Raw genomic sequence first — 26,288 nt, 5'->3', positions numbered from 1 at the left:
TTGCTGTTGTCCACACAGAGATTTTGGTGCACTGCAGACAGGGCTAGGAAGCCTGGTTGCTGTGTTAACTCACATGGAAAGGAAAACTGGTGGAAGGTAAAATCCCAGTGAGGATTCAACAACAAGTGCAGATTCACAACCCTTCTTTTCTGTAAATGCGGTATCCACTTCTACACTGGGCAATAAAGCACTGACTTCTGAAACAAAATTAGGTTATCCACTTATATATTTTTTCACATTTTATAACCAGAGTAATTGGAAAACAGTAACTGAAGAGAATTGTGTCTAAGATCCCAGCATTGTTCTCACTGCTCTCCTCTCACATCAATTGCTAATAAAATCTGAGAAATGATTCATACTCAAATGTCACCTTGGGGAGTTCTAGAGCAACTACAACTGGTGAAATCTTCAGAAAAAAGGCAAAAAAAGCACAACCCAAACAAAAACAAAACCACTGTGATATTCATTCTGAAGTGCAACCATTCCTAAGGCAGAAAATCAGAGAGAAAAAGGAGATTAGAGGTATTTGGGCCCATTTCACTGACTGTCTGGTCCCTCTCTGTTCTCCTGTCTCTATCAGATAAAGAGCATGAAACATGAGCTTTTGTATCCTATAGCTGCCCAACCAGGCAATTCACAAAGATAACTTACTTGATTCAAAACTTTAGAGTGGCAAAATATCTGGACAAATATGTAACAAGGGTGAAGTGGTGGTTGAAAAAGTTAGTAGGAAGTCATCTCAGGAGAAATTCAGATCTTTCAAATGCGTGGGAAAAATATTACAGACCTGTATTTAGAAACTGCAGATGAAAGGAGAAAACCAAGGGCTTCTGAAAAATATCAGTTCCATCAATTTCTTCAGGCTGAGTATGCCTTTCAAAATGGGTTTAGAATTTCTCTAGCATAGATTTCCCTCTAGTATCACTTGTTTTTGACATTCATCATTCAGCGCCATCAAGAATAATATATAATCTAAACATTCTGCTTTGACTGCCAGTAGGAAATGTCTCAGTCTGCATGGCATATGTAGCTAGGTACTGAAATTATTGTGGTATTTTAAAATTCATGTAATTCTGCTTTTTTGCTGAGGGAAGCTGACATTTTGGGTGGCCACTTTAGATAGATGTAAGACAAATGCTGTGCCATTTCCTGGGAACATGGCCAGGCTTCCTGCGATTTGTTATGCCCCACCTTCATTTAAGAAAATCACTCACACTGACCAGCTAACAGTTGCTCTGTCTTTGGATGAATGGCAATAACAAGCTCTTCCTTGTAAAAAAAATTCCATCTCCCTTCATTCCTCAGCAAAACTGCTCTGACCATTCCCAAAGAGAAATAAACCATATCCTTAGCTTAAGATACAGTTTACAGTTTAGAAGAAGCTCTAAGTAGAAATTATCATAAACAAATGACACATCCACTGCTTGTTTGGGTCCCTTTGACATTTTAAATGCTCATGCAACATTGATTTCTCTTCTGCTTTTGAAATACACAGTCTAAATTGTAATACCCACGTGGATTCAGAGGGTGAGGAAGGAACACAGTGAGCTTTTCAGTAATTCGTCCCAGCCGTACATGGTGACAGATCACTGTTTTTATTTCACCAACACGTTTTTACTACTCTGCTTAGGGCCAGCATGGAGCATTTTGAAGAGATGATTTTCCCTGACGTAATTGGCACAACTCTCTCTGGAGTAACCAAGCCTCCCATGGAAGAAATGGAGTGCTTGTCCTAGGCATGAACACCATCATTTTTAAAGCCAATGGCAATGAGATTAATTAAATGAGGTGCTTTACAATAAGAGCACAGTGGCCCAAAGATATGGCAAAGCCATTTCAGTCTAATTGGAAAGAAGCTCAAGTCTTTAGAGAAATAATCTTCTCAGAAAGGCAGAACTGTAGGCACAACTGGTACTGGAAATGACTCAACTTGTAAATCTGCTGTGAAAGCTGCCAGACCAATTTATTGGAAGACTTGGAATTTTCCAAATTAAATAATACAGTAGGTAGAAAAACAGATGTTATCCTCTTTTGGGCCACCAAAGAAAAAAAAAATTCCAAACATATATTTCAGTAGTTTGTAAAAGTTTACATAAAAATAAATAAAACATAATTTCTTTACAATCTACTTTATAAGCCTTCATTACCAAATTGAAAAACCACGGAGCAGTTCATAGCTGGCTGGCATGCTGAGAAAGCTTGACCTTTGGCTCAGGTGTGCTCTCTAGAGTGTGTTTAATCTGCCTCAAAGGAAACACACAAACAGCATCTGTTCTTTTTCAAAAAGAAGTAAACCAAAGTTCAAATCAATATCAAATGTAGTTCTCATTCTATTTTAAGTATTCCTAAGCAGCAATTACTCACAAATTTTATATCTAAAGCTTGAACTTCTCTGAGAAACAAATACCCACAAAAAGCAACACAGCTTTTTAGCTAATGAGAAGCTTAGCATCAGTAAAATAACCTCTGCCCTTCAAGTCTCAAGGTACAAGAAGGGAAAATCTAGCATGGAAAATGGTGAGTTCGATTGGGGGTTTAATTTATAAAAGGGGGCCAGGGGGGAAGATGATCACTGCAGCTTTGAAGATGATCACTGCAACTTTGAAATATCCGGAATCAAATGTACATAGCCAAACTTTTAGTGTCTGAAAAATATTTATACAAACTCTCCTGCTGAGTCCTGGCCATGCAATCACTCCTTCCCAGAGAAGGCCATCAAAGCATAAAGTCTAAGCAAAGAAGAAATGGCCACTTTCTAAGTTTGTTTAGCTCTCAAGCCACTAGGGAGGAAGACTTGTGTAGGAATGCAACATAATCCTCAAAGTAGTAGCTGTCTGCTGGATGTTAACGTGGTTTAAAAATCTATGTTGCTATAAACTTGAGTGCTTTCCTAATACATTAATGCTTTGTGTTTGTCTCTGTCAACATCTGCACAACCATCTAGCTATTCCTAATAACTTTTGAATCCATTGGGCAATTTCAGGTAGTATTAATAGAGGAAGAGAGGTTTCAAAAATACTAAATTCCTACCAGTTTTGTGGAAATAAATAGCTAAGGAGAGTAAAAATAATGCATTAATGTTCCCCACGGAAGTAAAGAGGTGGAAGCTCACCCTTTATTAAATGGTTGATTATCTAACTGAGCAGGAGCCATTAGCCATGACTCTCGTGGGACTACTTGCCATTTAGCAGCAGCTCCTCCTACCACATGCTGGGATAGCTGCAGTCAAAGCTAAAGCAAATCTCCAGAAGCAGAGCTGCCACCAACTGCAGGGCTGGCATCTTTTTGGCTTCTAAGTGGGAATTTGCACTGAGCAAGGTTGTTTACAGTGGATTCAGCTTAGTTATGCTACTCACCTGTTTGCTGGAACAGGTTTTTCTCTGTAATTCTCCATACAAGCAGAGATGATCAAAAGTGCCAATCTAGGTCAACGCTATTGCCATTGCCTTGAGGGCACCACCAGCTCCAATACCCCTGACCACTCCAAGGAGCTCCCCACACCCTGCCCATGCCCCTGGACCATATTTCAACCCCTGGGGCCATCAGCTCCTTCCCCAGTGATGTCGCAGCGGGGATGGCCTCCAGATCCTCATGGCCTTGTCCCACTCATGGACAAGGTGGTGGGATGGGCCCTGCTCCTGGGCCAGGCCCTGCTGGCCTGGGGTTGCTGCCCAGCTCTGAAGGAGCTGCTGGCCTTCACTGCACTAGTACTCTTCTCCAAATCATATCAAGGGGTTATATCCTGCCTACACTACTCAGCATGAAAACAAAAGACAACAGAATCAAACCCAAACTTACAGGGCTTTTGTAAACCTTCCACAATGCCTTCTGCAAGCAAGAGTGACAGATGAGTTTGTGAAAAGTACAGGAAAGGAGACCTAAAACCAAGCAAATTGGCTAAAATGGTGTCCAGGCTCTACTAGTTCTCTCTTGGCAAATCTTGGCACTTGTCTGGTTAGGCTGTGATGGCTCAGGAGGTTCCCGACCTCAGCTGGTGACCTGTTGCACTAAATCTGACAGGGATCAGCAAGAGCCCTTGGCCACCACAGTCCTCCTCTTAGTGAACTGAATTAGCTACAGCCACCTCAGCTTGTGTCAATATATCAGTCTGGTGCCTACAGCGTGGGCACACTGCCATTTCTGATGAGACAGTGACACGGCAATAATCTGTGGCAACGAATGGGCAACTTGGACAAGAAGCATCTTAAAATCACCTCCGCATGAACCCCCAGAGCTTAAGAGTCTCAGGACATAGGTCAGTTTAGTATCTTCAAATGTATGTATGTCACTCCTTCCTCTTTCAAAAGGCCACGAGATTGTGTCTGCCCACTTTGCCGTCTTGTTCCATTACACTTAGATGAGCCTATATTTGTCACAGCTCTAGTGAAAACTTTCTATTTTTCATTTCTCCATTTCTCAGTGCTCATCCTCCCACCATGCGTCACCTGTTTCCTTAACCTCCCACTCAAGAAACAGTGCTTCCTCTTTCCATCTTACATGCATCATCGTTGTTATTAACAGTTTTGCTGACGACAGCTCATATGCAGAGCCTTGGGCTGAAGGATAGGGGGAGGCTGTCTGAGCTGAGGTGTTGGAGAGCCTGATATCCTACTAGGGCAAAGGGGTTCTTATGGATTTCATAGGAATGCAGATGAGCAGGCTCCCTTATCTAGTTTTTCCTTGTCCTTCATCTCCAGACAAGCTGGGCTCCATCCTAGGACACCCCCAATGAAGTTGCTGTTCCACTGAGAACAACTACATATCTGGCAGTTCACAGTCCTTGTAGCATGATGACGTTTTGCTGTTGCCGTCTCAATCTTGTTGTCTGCCACAGGTGTGGAGCTCTCAGCCCTCAGGAAGCAGGTCTTTGCTTTAAAAGCTAAAGCAGAATGAAGGACCAAGTGTCACCATACAGAAGAAGTGTAAGCAAAGAGACTGAATATATTTAAGCCCCTAAAATGCTGTTAGCATAAGGTCTCATGTTTTCAGGTCCTAATTTCTGACTCCTATGGAATGTCTCTGTTCAAAGCAGTTGAACCGAAACATCAGTAAAATGTCTTTCCAATCTAAAAAATGGAAGATCTGAAGCATACCTGAGGGCAAAACAATGTAACAGTATGCATTTACAAATGGCCATTTCCATCAGCATTCCTGAGAGGGCTTCTGGAGGCAAAATACATACAGTCAGATAGTTAGCTGGATGCCAGGAGCTCCATAGCAGATTCAGCTGGGATGCCTCCCATATGATGAGCAGGGCTGAACTGGAGGAAACAGATTCTCAATGAGTGGTTGAAGACAAAGGATCTGAACTCGTTAGAAAATGGGAAAACTTTCAGAACACATGTAGTTGGATTCAAGTAAACTAAAGCAAAACCAGTGATGGCAGTTAAAAAGGTGTTAGGATTTTTATTTTTTTTTAATTGAAGAAAGGGAGAATCTGACAATCGCTAAAACATGATTCAGAATGGCAGATACGGAGTGAAGGAAGTCTGGAAAGCTTTATCCTCCAGTGAATAACAACAGTTTTGTGAAACAGGAGACAACAGCAGAAGAGAAATAGTAATGTATATTAGAGAAAACTTTATGCCAAATGAAAGTAATAAACTAATTGTGTTTACAAGCAGCAGAGAATCTATATAGTCTGACAGCCCAGGCCTAAGAAACACACTATTCCAAGGTTAGATCAAATGTCTGTATCTATTACATACTGATGGAGATCAGAATTGCTGAAAGGGCTAGAAACGTAACAGTAGCAGGAGATACTAATTTTCCAAGTGCTTATTAGGTAAGTGTCACATCAGGGATTGATGTTGCTGAAGAAAAAAAAAAAAGGTGTTGCTGCATGAAGGAGCCTACAAAAGACAAAACTTTTATACCAGCCCTGAACAACATGCAGAACCTGTTTCAGAATGGTTCTGCACAAGAGACTCTTTGTAACAGTGACCATGCTTAGATTCGATAGTCTTGCCTATGGAACAAAAGCCAGAAAAACAACTACAATGGAATTACATAGGAACAGGAAGACTTGTTAAAAAGAAACTAAAATGGATGCCTGAAGACTAGAATGTTTGCATGGTGACTATTTCAACATGACATGTAGGCGTACATTTGCTCTGAGGCTTTGTGTATGGACAAAATCACTGGAAAGACCAAAAGGGAAAGCTGACATGTCTAACAGCAGAATAAAGGAATTTATTAGAAGCGGAAGACTTTCTTCAGAAAATACAAACCGTGTCCAAGAATGGATAATAGAGAGGATCATAAACTCTGGCAAGTTAAATGAAAACCACAACAAGGTCAGCCATTTAGAATCGCAGCAAAAATTTTCAAAGACATAAAGGTCCATCACTGATGGCTCTGAAAGAAATTAAGACACCATGGGACACAAGGAAAAGTCTTCATGTGAATAACCTATTAAAAGAGGAGGATAAACGGTCAGTTTTTACATCTGAGGGAGGTCTCCAGTGATGTTCCATAGGGTTTTGTTCCCGGTCTCCTACTGTTGAACCTGCTTATAAATGAGCCAGAAAAGCAGGCATATGGTGAGAAGACAACTGGGTGAAGTCACAAAATTGTTATGCACAGTAGGGGTGAGATGCCTTAAATCTGTTCATGCTAGGCCAGTGTTCTGTTAAAGTGTCAGTATATGCTTGCACTGATCTTATGTTCTTTGAAAGACCCTGAGAAAGCCGAATGGGGACAACAATGAGGAGAAGAGAGGAAGATCAAGGTCAAAGGGTCAGAAATGTACAGATGGGAAGCCAGAGGAGGATGCAAGGCACGCCACCCTGAAGACGTCTGAGGAGCCAGTGCTCAGTGGTGATGTGCTGGGAGACCTGAGAGTAAAAGGGAATGGATACAGGCCTGCAGTCACCAGGATCCCCGCCACCAGGCTTCCTCTTTCTGCTGCTGGGGATGGCGGGGGAAGTTATCAGGAAGTCCCATGACGCAGTGGGACCTCAAAGGGGGTAGATATAAAGAAAAAAAAAGAAAAACACACACACACAAAAACAACAACAAAAAAACCCAAGAGGTTCTGGAGGCAGCAGGAGAGGGCCTGCACAAGTGGTCTGTGTGCATGGTCAGGTCCCTGTTTGCCACCCAGTGATCAGGGCCCCCTGTGAAACACCCGTGCCCCTGCTCCCAGGAGGATTTCCTGATCTATGCACCTGGGGGGCCATGGGATCAGCTAGGAGTGACTCACTAGTATCCTTCATTTTCTTCTGATGTAAGAAGTCCCATAGCATGTATGTCCAGGCAGGACATACACGGAAAGGAAAAGAGAGAGGAGTACCAGCAGGAGTAGGTATTTCGACAGCATGATTTGGGGACAAATCAATTGAATGTTAGATCTCTGCTAGAACAGTGCATGGCCAGGAGTGGTAAGGAGATGCAAAGTCCAAGAAGGAGCTCTGCAAGGCTGTGATTGTGTGGGGAAAACTCTTGCAAGATTCACTAGAGACAGCAGGTGGAAATCTGTTCCTTACCTCCTGGAGCAGGCGGCCAGAATGACCCCATCTGGAAGTTAAGCAATGGAGGGTCCATCCAGATCTGCAAACCGTGGTCCAAGATGTCCCTAGTCCCAGCGACACAGGCACCATCTGAGACACTGATGATAAAAGAGAAACCAGGGATGTGTCAGAAATGAAATTTCAGTGCACACTGCCAGTGGACACTGCAGTTTGAATGCAGCAGCTTGGCCTGCTCGGCCACCCAGTAGCTCTCTGCCTCTGCTGGACACAAGATGCTAGACGAGGTGGGACTTCAGTACAGCCTTACTCCAACTCTTACTCTCTTCTGTCTCAGAAGAGTGGCCGTTTGTGTATAATTAATTAGGTGTTATTTATTCAAGTGGCATCAGAAGATAGTCTGTAGTACAGAGCCTGAGCTGCACAGCAGATCACAGAGCCAGTTTTTTAGGTTTTAGTATTGCTGGATTGCCACTGTTTAAACAGCAACGACAGAGCCTGAGTCACCATCTGCCATGAAGGGGCAGAGAAGGGAACTTTGTCCTTAAACTTTTCTGACTCCAGTTTATGAATAATCTGCCTACCTCTCATTAGCTGCAACCTGGAAACTCTCAGTTGATTTTAATTGTTGGCATGGTCAGTGTCAAGTTCCCAGTAAGACAGAAAAGTGTCTGCATCTCTGCTGGGCCCCTCAAAGCTCATGACTGCTCTCCATTTGTTGCTCTGCATTCTTTTGTCACCTTTCTTTTGACTGACAGCACCTAGGATCTGACCTTACGCACAGTATATTATTAAAAAAAACAGTTGTCTGCTGAAACATAAAACCAAAGCCTTCCTGTTTTTTGTCGGTTGAACTGATACAGTTTTTATTGCTGCACAGGAGATCGATAATAATAAAAATAAACAACCCCCTCCTCCTCAGTAGCTACATAACAAAGGTGAGGCACATGGACGAATCACGTTCAAAACAGGAACCTAACTGCAGTGGAACAGCAGACCTTTGATTATCATATCTAATGCAGAAAAATCTGTGCCTTGCCAGAAATGCTAAATGCTGTTTTGACATCTCTGCCTTAACCTTTGGTGCTTCTCTGTGGAGAGCTCTGGGCACCTTGTGGAGACGTAAGGTTTTTGTTTATTTGTTTAAGAGATAAGGGAATATCCAGCATATTTAACTCTCCAAGAGAACACTCTTTTCCTCCTGATGGACACTGGCAATGAGGGACAAATATATGGAATGAGAAAGACCTTTTGCAGCCAGGCACTGGAATAAAAAATAAGACTGACCCACTATCTAAGTATCTGAGGGAGCCAGAACCTATCTGGTTCACAGAAAAAGGATACGATTCCACAAACAGCATTCTCAGGACTCCAGCAACACTGGGAAAAATATTGAGCCTTGACTTTTTAACCTTGTCCCATGAATCCATCCTACATCCTTGTGCTTCTAGCCTCATTTCCCACAGAGAATGAAATTTCTGTGATCATGCCATCTGGCTGTCTATCAGCCAGTATGTTCCGAACCTGCTTTCTATCAAGCTGACAGAGGGATAGGGGCTCAAAGAGAATTAAGTGCCTATGAAATTCATGAAAATCAGCAGCTGGGTCAAAGACAGAGACCCAAAGGAGCGCCCTTGCTAAAGGAAAGGTAGGCATAACGCAGCCGCTTCACACGCTGCTTGCTAATGTCAGTCATCACGTGCAGGGCTCTGGACTCACCACAGCAGATGGTGCTCCTTGCTCAGTGAGATCCAGGGCTTCCCGTTGGTGTAGGGAGCAATACGGAGAGGAAAGGGGAGGAAGATGCAATAGGGCACATCTGTAGGAAAGCAGATCTCATTAGGCCTACAGAACGACATGCTTAACAATAAACTTCCACTTACACAGCCATGCAGCCCCTGCAGTTTCTGAGAGCCCTGCAAAGATCACAGATGTGGATCTATTTCTCACAGAGAAGCCTGACAGGCAGTCATTGCCTCCTCCCTCCCAAACCCACACCAGTCCTATGCTTTCCACTGAACTCCAGTGGAGAAAAGCTCAGGGTAGCTTCCAGGGCTCTGGAAATCACAGGCATGCTCTCTGAAACCACATGAGTTATTTGAAGTTAGAACGGAAAGTACAGCCCAGTTCAAAGTTTCCCTAAAGAAAAATCCCAGCCAGGGAAAGTTTAGAAGTGAAATGGTTTCTCCTCCCCCAGCAAAGGGAGTTTCAGTTTTTGTTTTTCGTGTGTTGCTCTCTAGCTTCACATGTTTTTCTTTGGAACAGCAGCTGAGCTCAGAAACACTTTTGGAGGAAAAGGGCTGTTTTGCTTGAAGCTGTGCCTGTCCTAGAGGGGAAAACCATGTGTTTTAAAAGTCCTAACTCCTGTATTTTAGCAGAGAAATAATGTAGTTTAACATCACCTTGGCAAGTGCATGTGGCATGTACATTTCCCAGATCAAACCGAAGCTTGCCCCTTTATGCTTCCCTGTTATTGTAATTCTGTGTGGGCACATTTGTGACATCAGATTTAAGCATGCCACAGACCCTCTAGACTACATCTGGTCAGGTCATTTTCAGAAAGATTACCCTGGGCTGACCCACAGCAGGGGCGGCAGCTCGCTGTGGTTTGCTCAGCATGGGTTTCCCCACAGTGGAAGGGGAGGTAGAGGAGGTTTTTGCCTCTAGCTTGGTTTGTGAAGGGTAAACATGCAGCTCTGCAGGACTGACAGAACAAGGCACTTGGGTGAAAGCTGAGTGCCCTTCTCAGAGGTAGGCTTGACGTGACTAACTCATGGGGGCAGAAGAGCCATTATTTTAGCGAAGGACGGATGTGAAATATATTAACTGGAGCCCTCTTCTCTCCAAGATGTTCTTTAGCAAAAAAATCCCACCCCTCACTTCTGTCTTCTCCTCAAGGGCTCTAGTGTTTCACACAGGAGAAAGCAGCGAGGGCTCAGGATTTTCTCTCCCTCTAGAGAGATACACAGGGATTTACATTTCACTTGCACCTATCTTGTGGACTGAGGTCCTTGAAACTGGGAAGCACTAACAGAATAATAAAGCTCAGAGCCTGTTATATTTACCACGTTGGCCTGTGAAGACAGAAGCCTTAAAAATAAGTAGGCTGCTTCAGCAGCGAGGCCCCCAGTGAGATTGCTGCCTGTCTTCACTCACAGAGCAGACTGGAGTTTCCCAAAGCATTACCCACCCACGGAGCTCACCAGTCTGCAATGGACTTCTGCAAGCTGAGGACACCTCAAACACACTTGTCCTCACAAAGCTTTCTGGAGGTGATTTTGCTTTAGGATGCCCAGCCTGATGTGCCTTCCAGGAACCTGGTTTTCGAAGGGGGATGACCGTACATTGTCCACCCATCAAATCTAATCAAAAAGCTTGTAAATGACTACTCGCCACCGTGGTGTCAGTAGCCTAAAGACAGCAGCCAGAACTATTTTCCAAAAATAACACGTCAGCAGCTTTCAGAGTTTCGTGATTTGTAAATGCTTCTGCGATCAACCTCAGACTTCCTCAAAAATTCTCCAGGGGGAAACAGCTCTGACAGATCACAAGGAAAGGGCTTTTTTTTTCTTTTTTTTTTTTTTCTTTCTTTCAGATATCAAGAGGGGATGTCCAAGCTGTTCCTCTGCTGGGAGCTGCCTGTTTTTCTTTTCATAAGGAAATTTTTCAGTATATAAGCTGGAATTATGTCACTCTAGCTGCCCCTGTTTGTTTTTACAGTGACAGAATACACTGGAAGAGATGCTTCTGCTAAATCATGAGTACCTATGCAAATGCTGTAAGTTCCCGATTAGCCCTAAGAGTCGAGTCACTGTGCCCTCCTGGTGTTATGAGCTGAGGGTTTACATGTGGTTTCAGAAATGCCACCGCATATGGCCAACCTTTGCACAAACACTCTCCTGTTAGACACACATTAAAAAGGCTGAGAGGGGATTTCAGAAGGCTGGCATTTCACCAGTCAAGAGGGAGGTTCTTCCAGTGCCAATTTTTGGTGCCCTTCACGCTGACCCACAGCACCCCATGATCAACAATATCTCTGTTGAGATCAACGCAGGAGGGGGGGAAATAATAATAAAAGGGAGGGGAGGTGCTACCAGTGCAGGCGGTTAGAGAAATGGGAGGGACCCGACTGATGTGATGGGAGGAGCACTGGCTCCTACACGGAGGGATTTTCCCTGTGACATGGGGCACCTCGAGATAAGTTCTGTGGGGGATTCCCCAGCCCGTCTCCAGAAATATCACTCTCGAAGCAGTAGCAGTTTCACTCTGCTCTCACAGTCCATCCTGTGAAGAGGCACAGTGCTGCTGCTCTCTAATTTGAAGCAACAAAAGCCATGTCTATAGCAGCCTACGCTGTGCTCATCACCCTGTGCAAAGGTAAGTGGGGAGCATCACACTTCTCATTATGTTTTTTCTTCTTTTTTTTCCACACTTACTCTGTGGGATTATGTTTTGGGACGACGGGAAGCATTACATAGGCAATCACTTTTAAATGCAATGTGTACCTGTGCTTTGCAGTGTGGTGCTTGGTCCATGGGGCTGCTGTAGCTGGCCCAGACGTTGCTGTGAGATGTGCTGAAGAAGCGTTGCTGCCCTGTAAAGCTCTTCAGGACTCCTTGATCACCTACCAGACAGTGTCTTGGTACAAAGTAAGAAAAATCCTAAGTTACTTGAGCGGTCTGCTTCGCTTTCCTACCTGATACTGGCTTCTCTTGTACAAAATGGGTTATTTTATGAAGTGGCATCCTCCTGTCAGTGCAGCAGAGATAAGGCAGCAATGAGAGCATTTGAGCTGATCATGGGGAACAGGAGTTTTCCATGTCATTGTAGACAGACTGAGCGTGATCCTTGAATTGCTCCTGGCCTGCTTTTCTATCTAACTATTGCTAGCCTGCAGGGATCAGAATTCAGGGGATGTCCCACGTACAGCCTGCCAAATACGACTCCAAAGAGGAGTCTTTCCAGGATTTTTCTTGAAACCTTACAACATTATTGATATTGTCGCTTGGTTAATCTTCCCCCAAACAGGAGATTATTTTTTTCTTTGCAATGGAAGAACTAAACAAATAACTGCATTTCTTTAGAAAGATTTAGCTAGTTGGTATGGGCATAATGGAAGAAAATGCAGAACGTAGACAGACAGCAAGAAATTCTCAGTTATCTGCTTGTAGTCACAAAGTAAAAGTCACATCTCAGCTGCCCTGGCTCAGAATCTCCATCTCCAATGCAGGAGTACCCTGCTTGCCATTTATTTGTGGGAAAGCTACAAGGATCCATCGGCTAACGAGCAGAAAACACTGTTTACCACTTTCAAGATGAAATTTCTTATAGAAACTAATTTGTCCACTGGTTGAACAAGCGGTAGCTGACTTGCTGCACAGCACTGTGTGCTTGCATCTCAGTGCATAGTTTCAGTTTACAGTGTGCCAAATTAGCACGCAAAAAGGATAGCTTTGCTGTGCCCCATTCCTCACTCCCAGCCATGCATTCCTGCTGCTTACTGTGGGCTAGCCCTGATGGTCCTCTGGTTGCCTGCTAATCCAGCTCGCTGTTGATTGTTGTAATAGTGGAAGATCTATTTGGGAATTTAAAATGGTGTAGTTACAGAGTTAAGTTATTTTCCCATCTGATGGGAGAGCAGTGGAAGGGAGGAAGGGGGAAATTATCCCCCCCCCCAGTAAATAAATAAGCTCTGTCATTAGGTGGGGATTCTGTGGCTGCAACTTGCAATGCATCTGAATTTCAGTGTTGTTACAACAATAAGCATCAGCCTAACAACTAGATGATACCTGCAACCCAAAGGTGCCTACCTCTGTCAGATCTGTTACAAACAAGTGTTGATGAGCCCCTCAGCAACTGCAGCATCTATAGTCTCCTTTTTCCAAGATGCTGGGTTCAATGCAGGTGAGAGACATATAGGAGAGGACCTTTGGTTGAAAATCACTGTAGAAGCTGGGGCAGACATCAATTTATTCTTGTTTACCTTCTGCTTCAAAGGCTGGGTAAGGACGTGTATTTTCCATACCTCTCTGCTTGCCCCAGTTTGGCTGTGTGCTGTTGTCCCCATCCCAGATTTCACAAGGAGGTTAGAGGAATGACAGGGTTTGACTAGGCTACCCAACACAGAATTAATCTTTTATTTAAAAAACAACAACTGCAGGAATAATCAATAAACACCACATTTACCCCCAAAGGGCTAATTAAAAGGTAATTCTGACAAATAGTATGAAATTTCAGACTGTAAAGTTCAAACAGCTGTTAGGGTAAATCTTTTGTAAGAGGTCACTTTGAACTGTGCAGTAAATGCAAGTAATTAACCTTTGCTCCTGCTGCTTTAAAAAAATTATGGTGACAACATTACGGTGCTGCACATGCAGCTGTTTGCACAGGGTGAATACGTGGTAAAAAAAAAAACACTTTTTCCCCACTGGCACCTATGCATGCTCCAATCAATTCAGAGATACTTTTAAATAGCTTTATATGATATGCTTAAAAAAAAAAAAAAACCAACAACAAACTGCCATTTTAAAGTACCTTCTTTTTCAGTTCTGTGTGAAGGAGTTAATACTCTGGTGTCAAAATCCGGCTGAAAGTAAAAAGGAAGCTTTACATTTAACAGTTCCTTTGCTGTTGCTAGCGCCGCGTACTGCAAATAGGCATGTATGTGTTTAACCTGTCAAACGCCCAGTATTCTTGGAGCCAGCAGGATTATTTGTAGGCACAAAATCAAGCGTGTGAGTAATCCTGTGCAGAATTAGGATCAAAGTCAGTCAAGCTCAGACAAAATGATTGTTACTTTGAAATATTTAAAGCAAGCATGCCTAGCGCACCAAGAAGGTAGAGAACCCAGTCCTCCTCCTCCTCTCCAGCCTGCTGCAGGTCTCACCCCATTCACTAAGTGGCCTTGAGAAAATTAGTGAGAAACTTCTCATAACGATGGTGCCCGCCAAGGGTGGTCCATTCTTCGGGGCATAGAGCAACCCGTGTGCCATAAAACTATCAGCATTGCAGACATTTGCCAACTGAGAAATGAAAACTAGGGCATTTTTGCATAAGCACACAGGCATTGGCAATTGCATGTGGAAATACTGGTTTGAGTGTCTATGGCCCATCTATGAAACAAGAATCTGGGCAATGAAACTTTAGCTAGCTTTCTGCCTCACAGGGCTATTGGAAACTGAACAGTTTCTCTTTGTATAGTACATTGAAAATGAGAACCACTTCATAAAAATGTGTAATTATCACTTTATATCCAGTTCGAAAATCAAGTTGAAACACACAAATGAAGTCCCAGTGGATATTTAGCTATGTTGCTCATGTAATACTCAGAACAGTCTTAATTTAAAACAAATTTTGAGGAAGAGGATAGAAGGCTGTACTACAGTGGAGAGAAGTCTGTTAACTTTATAACACTTCCCCGAAAAATATAAAATTGTGGCAGAATTAGAGGGGGAAGTCATATTACAAAATGAAAAGAAACTTTATAGATGTTTAACATTAATCTCACCTTCCTTCAAAGGAAATTACTTTTGCAAAATGTGCATAATTATTATCTATTAGCATAGGTAAATAGTTGTTAAATTACTTCAATCTATTTCGTAACGTACCCAAAGAAACACAGTCAAATTCAGACATCTATCCAGCTTCAAGTGGCTCCTACATGTTCATGATTTAGGCAGGAAGAGAGCAGTGGAAGTGATTTCATGACCAAAACATTTCTGTTGCCTGACTTGAGCTACGGCATCCTACACAATAGAAAGGCTGTTTGCATGAGTCAGAGGGCTTTTCCAGAGGGGCTGGCTAATGCGGCACAAGCAGTTCCTTCACTGATGCTTTGGGTTTGGGTTTGTTTTGTTGTTGTTGTTTTCCCCTAAAGCACAGGCAGAATTCACTCACATGTGCCCAAAACTTATATCAATTTTAGAGAAAAAAACTTCTTTTTTTCCTTCAAATTTAACGCTCATATCTCTACATGACACCATATAGGAACCATATGGATACACCTTCAGCGCTAATCAAATGTGAAAGTGCTTTTGTGCTGCAAAACGTACCTATTAAGTGGTTTCAGCTCAGTTGCAATTCATTATATGTTGGCTATCAGGCGTTGCCAGAATTCTAGATATTTTACTTTCAGAAAATAAATTCCTTCTGGCTGCATATAGAGTTTTTAGATCTCTTTAGCAGTCAGAAATTTCAACTTGGCCTTTATTCATGGTAAATTTTAAACAAAACCATTTTTACAATCATCTCACCCTCAGAAAAAAAAAAAAAAAAAGATTTCCGTTAATACATTCCACCTTTAAACTTACATCAGTTTTGGGCCTGGACCATTTTGCTTCAAATAAAAATTTGCTTTTATGGGAAAAGTGGATTGTATTGGCAGTTTGATTTACCTGGGAGCCAAATAGCCACCTTAATCTGGGAAAAGTGTGATGAGAAAAGGTGTTTAATGAGAGCAGAGAGCATGAATTGACTTAAAAACAGCTTGCTTTCACACATACATGGTAAAATTAAGTTTTAATTGATTAGTTGGGTGCAAGTGCTACAGCATGGGTGAACTGCCTTTGTTTAGTGGCAAATCTTGGAGGCATTATTCTACTTATTTCTCAGAATTCATCCAGTCAGAAAACAGAAATATATCAGCTCAGCAGTATTTTCAGTCATACCTATCCCATTTTAATATCCACAGTATCACCACTCTTAACCAATACGTTCTGGGCCAGGAGAAACTTACAGGAATCAGTCAACTGGCTAGAGAATACATATAAGAAAGTCATAACCTCTTTAGACCAAATGTTTCCAAGCTTTTGGGAAGTGGAAAATCTTTCCGTTAAACTCACAAAAATAAGCCAACTAGAGAAGGTTTCTCAGTTCCGTGTCCAGTTGTGTTTTGAATAAGTCCAAGGATGGAGACTCCAAAACCTGTGCCAGTTCCACCACCCTTACAGTAAAAAATGGCTTTCTCATGTTGAAGTTGAATGTCCCGAGTTTCAATTTATGCCCATTGCCTCTTGTCCTGTCATTGAAGGCCACTGAGAAGATTCTGGCTCTGGTTTCTTTATCCTCCCCTCTCCCCCTCAAGGGATATTTATACATAGCAGGATGCCTCAAACCTTGTCTCCTCCAGGTTGAACAGTCCCCACTCTCTCAGCTCCAGTTTGTACATCAGATACTCCAAGTCCTTAATTAACTTTGAGGCCCTTTGCTGAACCTGCTCCAGCATGTCCTAGGGCGGCCCAGGAGGCTGTTCGCCTTCTTTGCCACAAGGGCTCATCACTGGCTCCTGGTCACCTTGGTGGCCACCAGGACTCTCAGGTCTTAATTCTGGTCCCTGCTTGCTTCCAGCCCCTGTATATGTGACAAAAACAAAACAACAGAGAAAACCCCACATAAACTTGCATTTCTTTTTCTCTGTTTAATGTTCTCAATGCAAATAAGCAGAGTGATAGTGCCTGCCTACAGGTCCTCACTTCCCAGCGAAACTCGTGCTTCAGTCGTCCCCAGCAGCCAACGTGATTTTGAGACTCTTCCAATGCAAATAGGGTCAGTAGTGTTCCTATGGGCCAAGTCTCCAAGTCTCATGATTTGCCTTTTGGATTTTGGTAAAGCCACTAACAACGAAGGTGGCAGCAGGAAAAGACCAACTCCCCTTCCTCCTGCTGGAGGTGGTGAGCAGTGGGAGGCAGCGTGCTGTGGCTCGCTCGCCAGCACAGCAGAAGGGAAATGAAACACAGACGTAGGCAGAAAGCATTTTGTCACTGATTAAAGGAGGGGATGGTCCCTACGCAAATGGGTTGCTGTCACCAACAGCATTCGCTTCGATCCCTCTGAACTCGTGGGGAATGAATCGGGTGAAACCCCTAGAAATTACCTCCGGCTGTTCCTTCACCTGGAGGAGACTTGGCATGAATTGGTGCTGGGTGTTCATAGGCACCTGAGCTGGGAAATGATCTGTCTGGTGAGAGTCTGCCAAGTAACTTACAGGGGGTGGCAAACGCAGTGGCATTTTTGTAATTTTAATTTGGTTTGGGGAAAAAGTAAGCTTGAATAGAGCAAGAGGCAGACTGCTGAATGTTTCTAGGACTTCCTTTTAAATGACTGAGCCATCCCGTGCAAACTTGTTGTTTCCTTGCTACCTGTGGAATTTAAAAGGGGAGGGCTTGATGCTTTTTGATGAGTTAGCAGGAGATGAGATTGAAACGGAGAAAAGCTTGGTTCAAGTGTCAGAGCAAGGATCGCTGTGACCTCTGAGTAGGGACGGATGCGCTGCATGTAGAGGCTGGGAAGATGCCACCAGATGTCTCTGTAGCCTCAGAAATGTAAGGGAGGCTGCAGGGCGCATGGTCAACACCAGGCCTGCTTGCCTTTGCTCCCCACTAAAGGGGAGATTTAATGGAGACCAAGCAGCACACAAACCCAGAATTAAACCTGCACTCATGAACCTCTCCTCCTCCATCCTGATGGAAAAGGTTTGTGAACATCCACATCCAGGTCACTCCTGATTTCTCCCCAAGTGAGGGAGCCAGATTAGGCCACACAGGAACTTTGTCTTCTATTTTGGGGAAAGGCATGTAGTTCACGCAGCCCTGAGAACGGTGCTTTGCCTTACACAGAGGGAATCCTTCTGGCTTGCCTGTCTCCATGGTGCTGTCACAGTACTTGTGACTGTAATTGTGCTTAAACCGAGCTCCTCAAAAAGCTTTGGAGGTAATAATCAAACCTCAGTACCCCCATAAAAATAAGGAAGATAAATAATATACCAAAATCTCACTGGGAGTAAGTGCATGGTCAGGCATAGGATATGTGGACTTTGTTTACCTGTCCCTTATACCAGCAGTGGTGATTACAATTGCATACAGAAAGATCAAAGTGTTTTCTGATTCCCAAGCCTCAGCCACAAGAAATCACTGCGTCATTTACCACCCAGGACAGCAATTATTTAAGCTAGTGTTTTTTTTTTTTTTTTAAATAAAACAGAAAAAGAAAACAAGCCAACAAACAAGAACCCAGGGCAGCCAGGCTGGTTCTCCTTATTGCCCTATGGGCAGTTTTATATTTCAGTGAGGAAGGGGATGGTAAAGGAAGTGAGAGTGGTGAAAATTAGATCTGAGGGAGGTCAACTCTATCCACTTAACTGCTATTGACCCACTTGTAACCAGAGCTGAACCCAGCACTAGGATTGCTCTGGCTGCGGCTCTGACAATGTGCAGGGCCTGAAGATATTTCAGTCCCTGTAACAAAGTGAAGTCCTGACAGCCTGAAAACCACCATAGGTACTGCTCGTCTCTTAGCTGCTTGGGGTTGAGCATAATAAGAAAGAGAAGCTGGGGTAAATTTATGGGGGGATTAAGAGGAAGAAGGTACTTTCTTCCCTCTTGCTGTATATAGTGTGGAAAGTCCCAGGGAATTACTGCTCCTTTTTTCAGTTGATGTGCTTCAAAAAAAAAAAAAAGACAAAAAACCAGACAAAATTTTCTGAGAAAGAACCTTAACAATCAGGAAAATCTTGTGCTTTTGTCCAATTCCCCAGTTCCTGAAAAGTTCCCCAACTTGTAGCTTATTTTACACCACTTTTGGTTTTCAAAGAACAAAAACATATGATAGAGCATCAGGCCCATATTTCTCTCCAGATTCCCAAGTATGCTTTCCTCGTGCAAATACATGAAGGAGAAACCAGATACTCCTAGCCTTGTGTTAATTTTAATAACTCACAGTGTAACTGTTATACCCTGATGCAGTAGCTATACCGGCAGTAAGCAAGCACTGACATGCAACCCAAAAATATGTCTATTAAAATAAAATAATAAATAATAAAAAAGCTTTGGCTTACGTTAGTTATAGGTTTGGCTGAAAAGCTGAGCCTTGGACTGTATGAGCTAGCTCTGGCTCTGCTGGTCCACAGAAAGCCTGAATTCATTACCAGGAAACCTTCACAGAGGGCAGGCTGCCTCAAATCCCAGGGAGCAGCATCAATGAATAAGAATGGACACGGGCTAATTCAAACCCTTCTCCCATCTTTCAAATCAAGTTAGGGATTCCTCTCTTCTTAGTGGTTCCCAGCCAATTGTCATTTTCAGCGCATCCTATTGCCCCACAGTACAAGCTGTTCTGGGAATACGCTTCATTCCTCCAGCAGCCTCTCAGCAACGCCAAGGAATGTAGCTCTTCTGGTTACAATTAAGAAATTCAACATACAAATGCTCCCAAAGCACACCAAAAACCTGCTTGTGACCTTCACGCAACTGCATCCAAAGGAGTCAAAGCAATTTGTGCTCTGTGGTTTCAACAAAGAGCTGAGGGGAGAGGAGCACTCCCACCCCTCCGGAGAGGCACCGTGGTTTCAGGGCCTGGGGTCACAAAAACCAGTGTAAGGCAATGCAAACCCCAGGCCTGCACTCCCTGCCACGCTCTCCTGGAGAAGCCTGGTCCCTAAAGCCACCGCTCACAGCCGGGTAGGCGGCCTCCTTCTGCTGCAGCTCCCTCCCTGTGTGCTGTCTTTTCCTCCTGGAACCATGCTGGGGCCTCTGCTCAGAGTCTTTGAGAGCAAGTTTCTACCACTGCCTTTCACCACGTTGCTTCTCGGCCAGCATTTTGTCCAAGTGAGGCAGATTAAGAATAGTTCTGCAAGTATTCTTAAGCACTCACTTTCTTAAATGCAGTGTTTATTTAAGCAAAAAAAAATCAAATACTTTTTGGTTGGAATGTGAATGTATTGAATGCTTTTGAGCTTCTTTCCCCACCTCACTTCAGCCTCTGCATTTTCAGGCATAAGCCAGCTTTAAAACCCTTTCTCCTAAAGCTCGGGATGACGTGGTTGCCCAAGACAAGAAACATATTTGTGTTTTCCAGATGGCTGGAGATGGTGACGGAGTAGCGTGGAAAATCCTTGATGTGGAATCTCATTATCCGAAAGGACTTGGAGGGTCCCTGGAGCTCACCAATGACACCTTTTCGCTGAGGATCAGAAACGCTACCAGCCAAAACAGTGGCACATACAAATGCACTTGGGGAGAACAGGGAGGAGAACACAATCTAAGTGGCACCGTCACACTAAAAGTAACAGGTATAGTTACGGTTCTTGGCTGATCCATGGTCTGCATGGCATTTCACAAAGACAACAGTTCAAAAATATTTTACAGACACCAGAACAGTGTAACACCTTATTTTACGTTTTAGGTTGCCCTGGAATAGAAGGCGAAAAACTGAAAAAATATAAAACTGAGCTTTTCATGCTGACTTGCCTCGGGATTTTTTACTTGCTGCTCATCTTTTTCACCTGTGTAAGTAATTCTCTCTGTCACAAATGTACCAACCAACCCAAACCACCAGAAATGCCCTGCTTGTTTTCTCTACTCGCACCACCTTAACAAAGCCAGCCAGAAGTTGGCCATCATACTTAATTTATGACCATATCCTTTAAATACTCACATAGTATTTTCGAGGCCAGACAGAAACTCAGGTGCACAAGTAACACAGGATGGAGCCCCAAGGAGATAAAACATTTCACTCCACCCTGAGCTAACTTAAAACAGACAGTTATTTTCCTGCACCCTGCTGCTCATTTCTGCTTCCAGTTACTCCAAGTGCAAGTTGTTCTCTAGTTTAAGAGCTAAGAGTTCAACAGCACTTCTGGTTTGGTACTTGGGAGCAGAATTTGCACAGACAGAGGCACAGATGTCTGGGATCCTCTCCCCACCTATGACACTGCTTTGTGTGACAACCTAGTGAACAAATTCAAGTCCACCTATTTTTTGCTTCAGCTCCTACACCTAAAATAGTGACAATCCCATGTCAGATGGGCATTTTTTTTATCAAGTTCTTTGTTCTTAAACTTTTGTTTGAGATCTTTCAGGGAGAATTAATCTGGAATTGTAAATTAACATTACAAGCAAAGGCAACCATTAATAGTTCAGCAAAGCATGCCATCCATGTCCTTAGATTCACTTGGCAAAAAGCTGATGAGTGTACTGAACAGAAAAGCACCAGTGTAGAATCATCAGAGGAATATATTGCAACATAAATACCCATTCCTTCTCTGAGGAGGTTTTATCTCTACCCTTAATTCTTACTGGTAGTTCTGGAGAAGGTTAGGAGAAGATGGATTATGGAATGCTAGCTCACAGAAGCAAACCCATGCCCTGTCTGTGATAACAGGGAAGTCCCCCCATCATGCACAAAGCCTGGCAGGCCTGTGGTTTCTGACTTACGGGCATCATGAGCCTCGGGTTTCAGTGCAGTGCAAAGACTAGCTACATCTCTAAACAATGGGCTTGTTCTGCCTTCCCCTTCTTCTGGAATTGCTATGAGATGGAGTTACAGGTAGGCGTTATCAAAAGCAAAACAACACCAACATTTTGGGAGGCCAAATTTAACTTTTGTTACCTATTTCATATTTGTCTTATTGTTTTGTTCATCAGCAGATGAATCATAACTGTTGATTGGAGAATATCTAATTAGCTGCAGCTAAATGTAGCTTTTCATGTACCTTCAGGGAGCAATTAAATTTATGCCTGTCTCCTTTTTAGATTGACAATCCTGCCAGTAATTTGTGCCATTCAGACTAAAGTTTGACAAGACAAATCTTGTAGGAATTTGTTAGGATGAAAGTATGAAAGCAAGGATATCACTCAGAAAAAGACAGATGCCTCAGTTCTGCTCAGTGTCCTGAAAGAATTTCAGATCTCTAAAGAAATCTCCCATTCCCATAGATAAAAAAATGTCCAGTTTTAGTGGTGCCATTAAAAAAAAATGCAGAGCCATATCAGAAGATAAGCATTCTGATGGGATTACCTGTAACTTACTCTTGGGTGAGAGTCCATTCTCAGGTATCAACATAGCTTTCATCAATGTTTAATATTGCTCTGTTCTCACAAAGGAGCTTCATTATTTAAAACGTCTGTTAAGTTCTTACAGGTTGCCTTGTCCTCCCTGTGCCTGATCTCCACTAAATTCAAAAGTGGCATTAAGTTTAAGATTGGTGGCAGGACTCAGGCTTCACCTTGACAACTTGATGAAAATACTTTGGAGACAGGCCTGTATTGAGGACAGGTGCAAACACACTTAATGCAATACCTATTCATTTAAAAATATGAATTAAATAGAAATTGCCCTCTGTGACTAAGGGTTTTGCCCCATAAAACTCACCCACTGCACAAGAAACAACAGCTTTTCTTTATAGTGGGTGCTTCTGTTGACAAATAAATTTAAAAGGTGTAACGAGCTATGGTTAGCAAGGAGAAAAAGCAAATTTTTTGAACTTGAAAATTTTGTGTTTCACAGGAACTCTAAATTTTAAGCTTTCTTTTCTGATTTTTGTTCTAGACATGCCTAAGAAAAGAGAGTATGTCTCCCAGTTATAAGAACAGCAAAGATGAGAAACACATGCTCACCCTCATCAACGTACAAGAAATGAAAACTTTCCAGGTTTTAAACGGTGACAGCATACACAAAAACGGGGTTACTTCAAGCTCTGTCTAAGTTGATGTTGTTGATGGCACCATGGACTCATCAGTAAAATATGACGTGAGATGGGTAGCTGGGTGGTACGGAGAGGAGAGAAACAATGACGTACGGCCTCTTCAGGACTGCCTGATGGCACGGGTAACCCATCAGTTATGTGCTTGTGCTGGACAAGCCTTCAACAAGCACTGGTATGCACTACAGTAACTTTTGGTGCTAGGTGGCTAACAAAAGCCATTACAGCTACGCAATGGTATCATGATGCTGTTAAAGAAGCTGGTATCAACATTTCTCACTCTGCCATGCAGCCCTCTTGTTCTGAGCAAGATGGACTACTCCTGTGATATGAGGACCAGGTTGTAGGGACACCATGGCAGTGCAAAGCCTGGGTATTAGGCCTGCCAATGAACTAATAGTCCTGCAAAGGCAAACACCGCAGCTGCTGCAGTATTTTCAGAAAAGCTAAGTGTGCAGGGCTTTCTCTGTTCCGCACTACGAGACTGATCGTGGGAGGATTTCCTTTACTGCAAATGAGATGCAACTTCTACGACATTCAACTGTGGTGAAGAGGTAGCTTCGTGCTGTTGTCCTGGATGATTCAAATCAACATGCATTTTTAAATCTTGGAGTGACAGACAGGCTGAAGCATAGGAAGGGAGAAAATATTCTGGGAATCTTTTTGGACTGAGAGGAACTTTTTATCTCTGCAAGAGAAGGGATGCACTTGCATAATGGGTCCATCAGTCGTTTCCTAGAGACATCTCTAGATAGGTTAATCCATAGGGAGCTTCAAGAAGACTGTTAATTAAGGAAACAAAAATAAGAGGGACGCAGCATGTGATGTTCAGGATACACAAAGACAACTTACTTTGTGGTTTATAAAATAAGAAGCCAAATACATGAAATGAAGCCTATGTCAGTCAAATTACACCAGTGGTGACCAAATTCACGGCTTGGAGGAAATCAACCATGAGTATCCTTGGTATGATTTGGGTCAGCCACGAGATACAGGAAGAGAAGATGGGGCAAATGAACTCCAGATTTTGGTGCTGACAGTGTGTAGTTTATGTGAAACAAGGCTATGAGAGAAGCTGAACTCAGACACGCAATATAAGGGAGAGAAGACTTAATCTTTTGGGCTGAGGAGGACAAGAGACATTTTGGAGACTGAAATCAAGTACCCCTACTTCCTGTGCTGCCAGTGCAGAAGGCCAAGCAAGAAGGATCGAGAGTGACAGTGGGTGTTTATGCCACCACATGAGAATTTGTACCAAAACATCAGAATTTGCAGACGCATGAGAACACAATACCTTCTACAAAACAAACCAACCAAGAAAACAAAAACCCTTTGAAAGCTAAACTGCAGCTCTGGGATTTTTTTTTTTTTTTATTGCAGTTTGGAATTCCTGGCTGTGACAAAGAGGCTCTTTCTATAATATTTCAACTAATTTTGAAGTGTTGATAGGAGGAAAGCACCGTGCATCACTAAGTAGCTTCTCTGTGAGAGGGGTAGATGTCTACGTTGATGGGGTCCAGGGAGCTCCTGACCAGAAGAATGGTTGTAAGGGATATGCAATTTACTTAGGGCATGGTGAATTAATGTCACATTTGCTTTTTTATAATCAATTTTTACATATAAATGTGTGTAACATACTTGAAATAAAAATTCAGAGGTAACCTACCATTTGTTTTTCTGTGCGCCACATATGGCAAATAATCCCAGCAGTACTCCGTATCAATTGCATTTTATTTTACAACCAACTTAATTACATCAAATAATGTAGATGCCTGATCCAGCCTCTTCTGTGGGAGATGGCATGCATGTGTGAATAATTGATTAAGCAATGGATAATTTTATGCATTTCTAAAGAATTAAGATCATTTGAATTTTCCTCAAAATTTCACTTTCTGTCAAAAGTACATTCAAAACCACCTGTCCCCTTCTGACAGGCAAAACATTAGGACTGCGCTCACTTTTTAACATGGGTCAGCATCATGGATGACCTGCATGTTTAGATGGCAATAGTACGAGCTGAATTATTGTGGATGTGTAATAACCCCCTAACTAATGTAGGTAATTCATGATTCTCCATGTGGTCAGAAATGCATAATGACTGACAATCAGCTTTTTCACTTTTTTTTTTTTTTAGGAGAGGGGACAAGGGGAAAGAAGGGGTAATTCACTTGAAAGGGGCTGATAATTGTTGTTTCAGCAACAAAGGCTGAAACACTTTTAAATTTGTTTCTACAGATGTATAAATAGGATCAGATCAGAAAGGACTGAATGAAAAATGAGACTTTGTGTAAACAACTATGCCCCCCCCTCTTTTTTTTTTTTCCTGAGCCAAACTGTCTGCAATACAGAAGATTGGTCCTGAGGCTAAACACTGGGAGTCAAATTTCAGGCTCAGAAGTTTCAGGCTGGTTGATTCTGGAGATATGCTGTAGGCCCAGCTGTGCTGAAGAAGTGATTATGTTCAAGGCCACTTAAATGTGTTAAAAGAGTTTAGAAAGAGTAAGCAGTGATAAAGCCTTATGCTTGACTGAATCACAGAGCTGGAAAGAAACAGGCAGCTTCCTAAAGTGGTGAAGGTGCCTGGACATCTGGGATGCAAAGAATGTAAAGAAACTGTTAATGAATGTAAATGAAACAATGAATGTAAAGAAACTATTGAAACTATTAATTATGAGAAACAGACACCTGAAAGATAAAAGCTAGTATATTAGAGGGGCTTCAGCACTAACACACACACACAAAAACCCAAATGCCATGCCTTGGCTGACAGTCTTACTGAGTCAGCTACACATTTCTCAGCATTCTATCTCAGAAGAGATGTTCTTTTCCTTGTAATGTGGACCTGTGAAGCTAAATAGCCTATTTCAAAGTTACTGCCCCAGCTAGCCCAGCACACACAGGCATGAGCACATGCGCACATTTTTCAGACTTTTAACACCCCAGTACGGCACATCTGTCTGTTGCACAATCTAGAGGCTGTTTTGATTATACAGGATAATTGCTTTCTTGGACAGACACATTTGTTTTCTTCACCACCACTCTTTTTATTGATGCCTTTAGTTTTGTAGGTAACATACGTGCATGCCGGAACCATTCTTTGTACTACTTTCTTACAATATTCTTTAGATCAGGAAAAGATCTTCAGTTGATCTCAATAAACCCATGAGTTGGGAAATGCCATGATCTTTGTTTTTTTAAATAAAAGCTAAAGACACCTGGAAATCAGAATGCTTATGAAGCTCTGAAGCACCCTGGGTCAGAATCCAGAAGCGATCTGAGATTGCCTGACTCTCCCGTGAGTGCCTTAGCCACAGAAGCTTTCTTGTTAATATTTCTTCCTGGTT

General features: G+C 42.7%; 2 protein-coding genes across 5 annotated transcripts in view; one reads left to right on the top strand and one right to left on the bottom strand.

Annotated features, from left to right (window-relative positions):
- RNF182 (ring finger protein 182) overlaps positions 1 to 26,288 on the bottom strand; it is a 78,256-nt gene that overhangs the window by 43,061 nt on the left and 8,907 nt on the right. For 2 of the 4 annotated variants that reach the window (XM_080581043.1, XM_080581042.1), the window contains exons 2-4: positions 15,077 to 16,817; positions 9,189 to 9,288; positions 7,488 to 7,609 (exon numbers count right to left, since the gene is read on the bottom strand). In XM_080581043.1, coding sequence (XP_080437169.1) covers positions 7,488 to 7,609; positions 9,189 to 9,288; positions 15,077 to 15,104 — 250 coding nt within the window. In that variant the 5' untranslated portion in view covers positions 15,105 to 16,817. Of the gene's footprint in view, positions 1 to 103; positions 4,880 to 7,487; positions 7,610 to 9,188; positions 9,289 to 15,076; positions 16,818 to 26,288 lie in introns of those variants that run through there. The other 2 variants (XM_080581051.1, XM_080581044.1) reach the window with 2 other exon arrangements.
- CD83 (CD83 molecule) lies at positions 11,584 to 24,605 on the top strand. Its single transcript, XM_080581052.1, has 5 exons — positions 11,584 to 11,846; positions 11,988 to 12,118; positions 20,319 to 20,532; positions 20,646 to 20,749; positions 22,791 to 24,605. The coding sequence occupies exons 1-5, from the start codon at positions 11,804 to 11,806 to the stop codon at positions 22,944 to 22,946; spliced, it is 648 nt and encodes a 215-aa protein (XP_080437178.1). The 5' UTR covers positions 11,584 to 11,803; the 3' UTR covers positions 22,947 to 24,605.

The sequence above is a fragment of the Anser brachyrhynchus genome (genome assembly GCF_964034855.1).
Source record: "Anser brachyrhynchus genome assembly, chromosome: 2".
NCBI classification, from domain to species: Eukaryota; Metazoa; Chordata; class Aves; order Anseriformes; family Anatidae; genus Anser; species Anser brachyrhynchus.
This window is presented reverse-complemented; position numbering and strand designations above follow the sequence as displayed.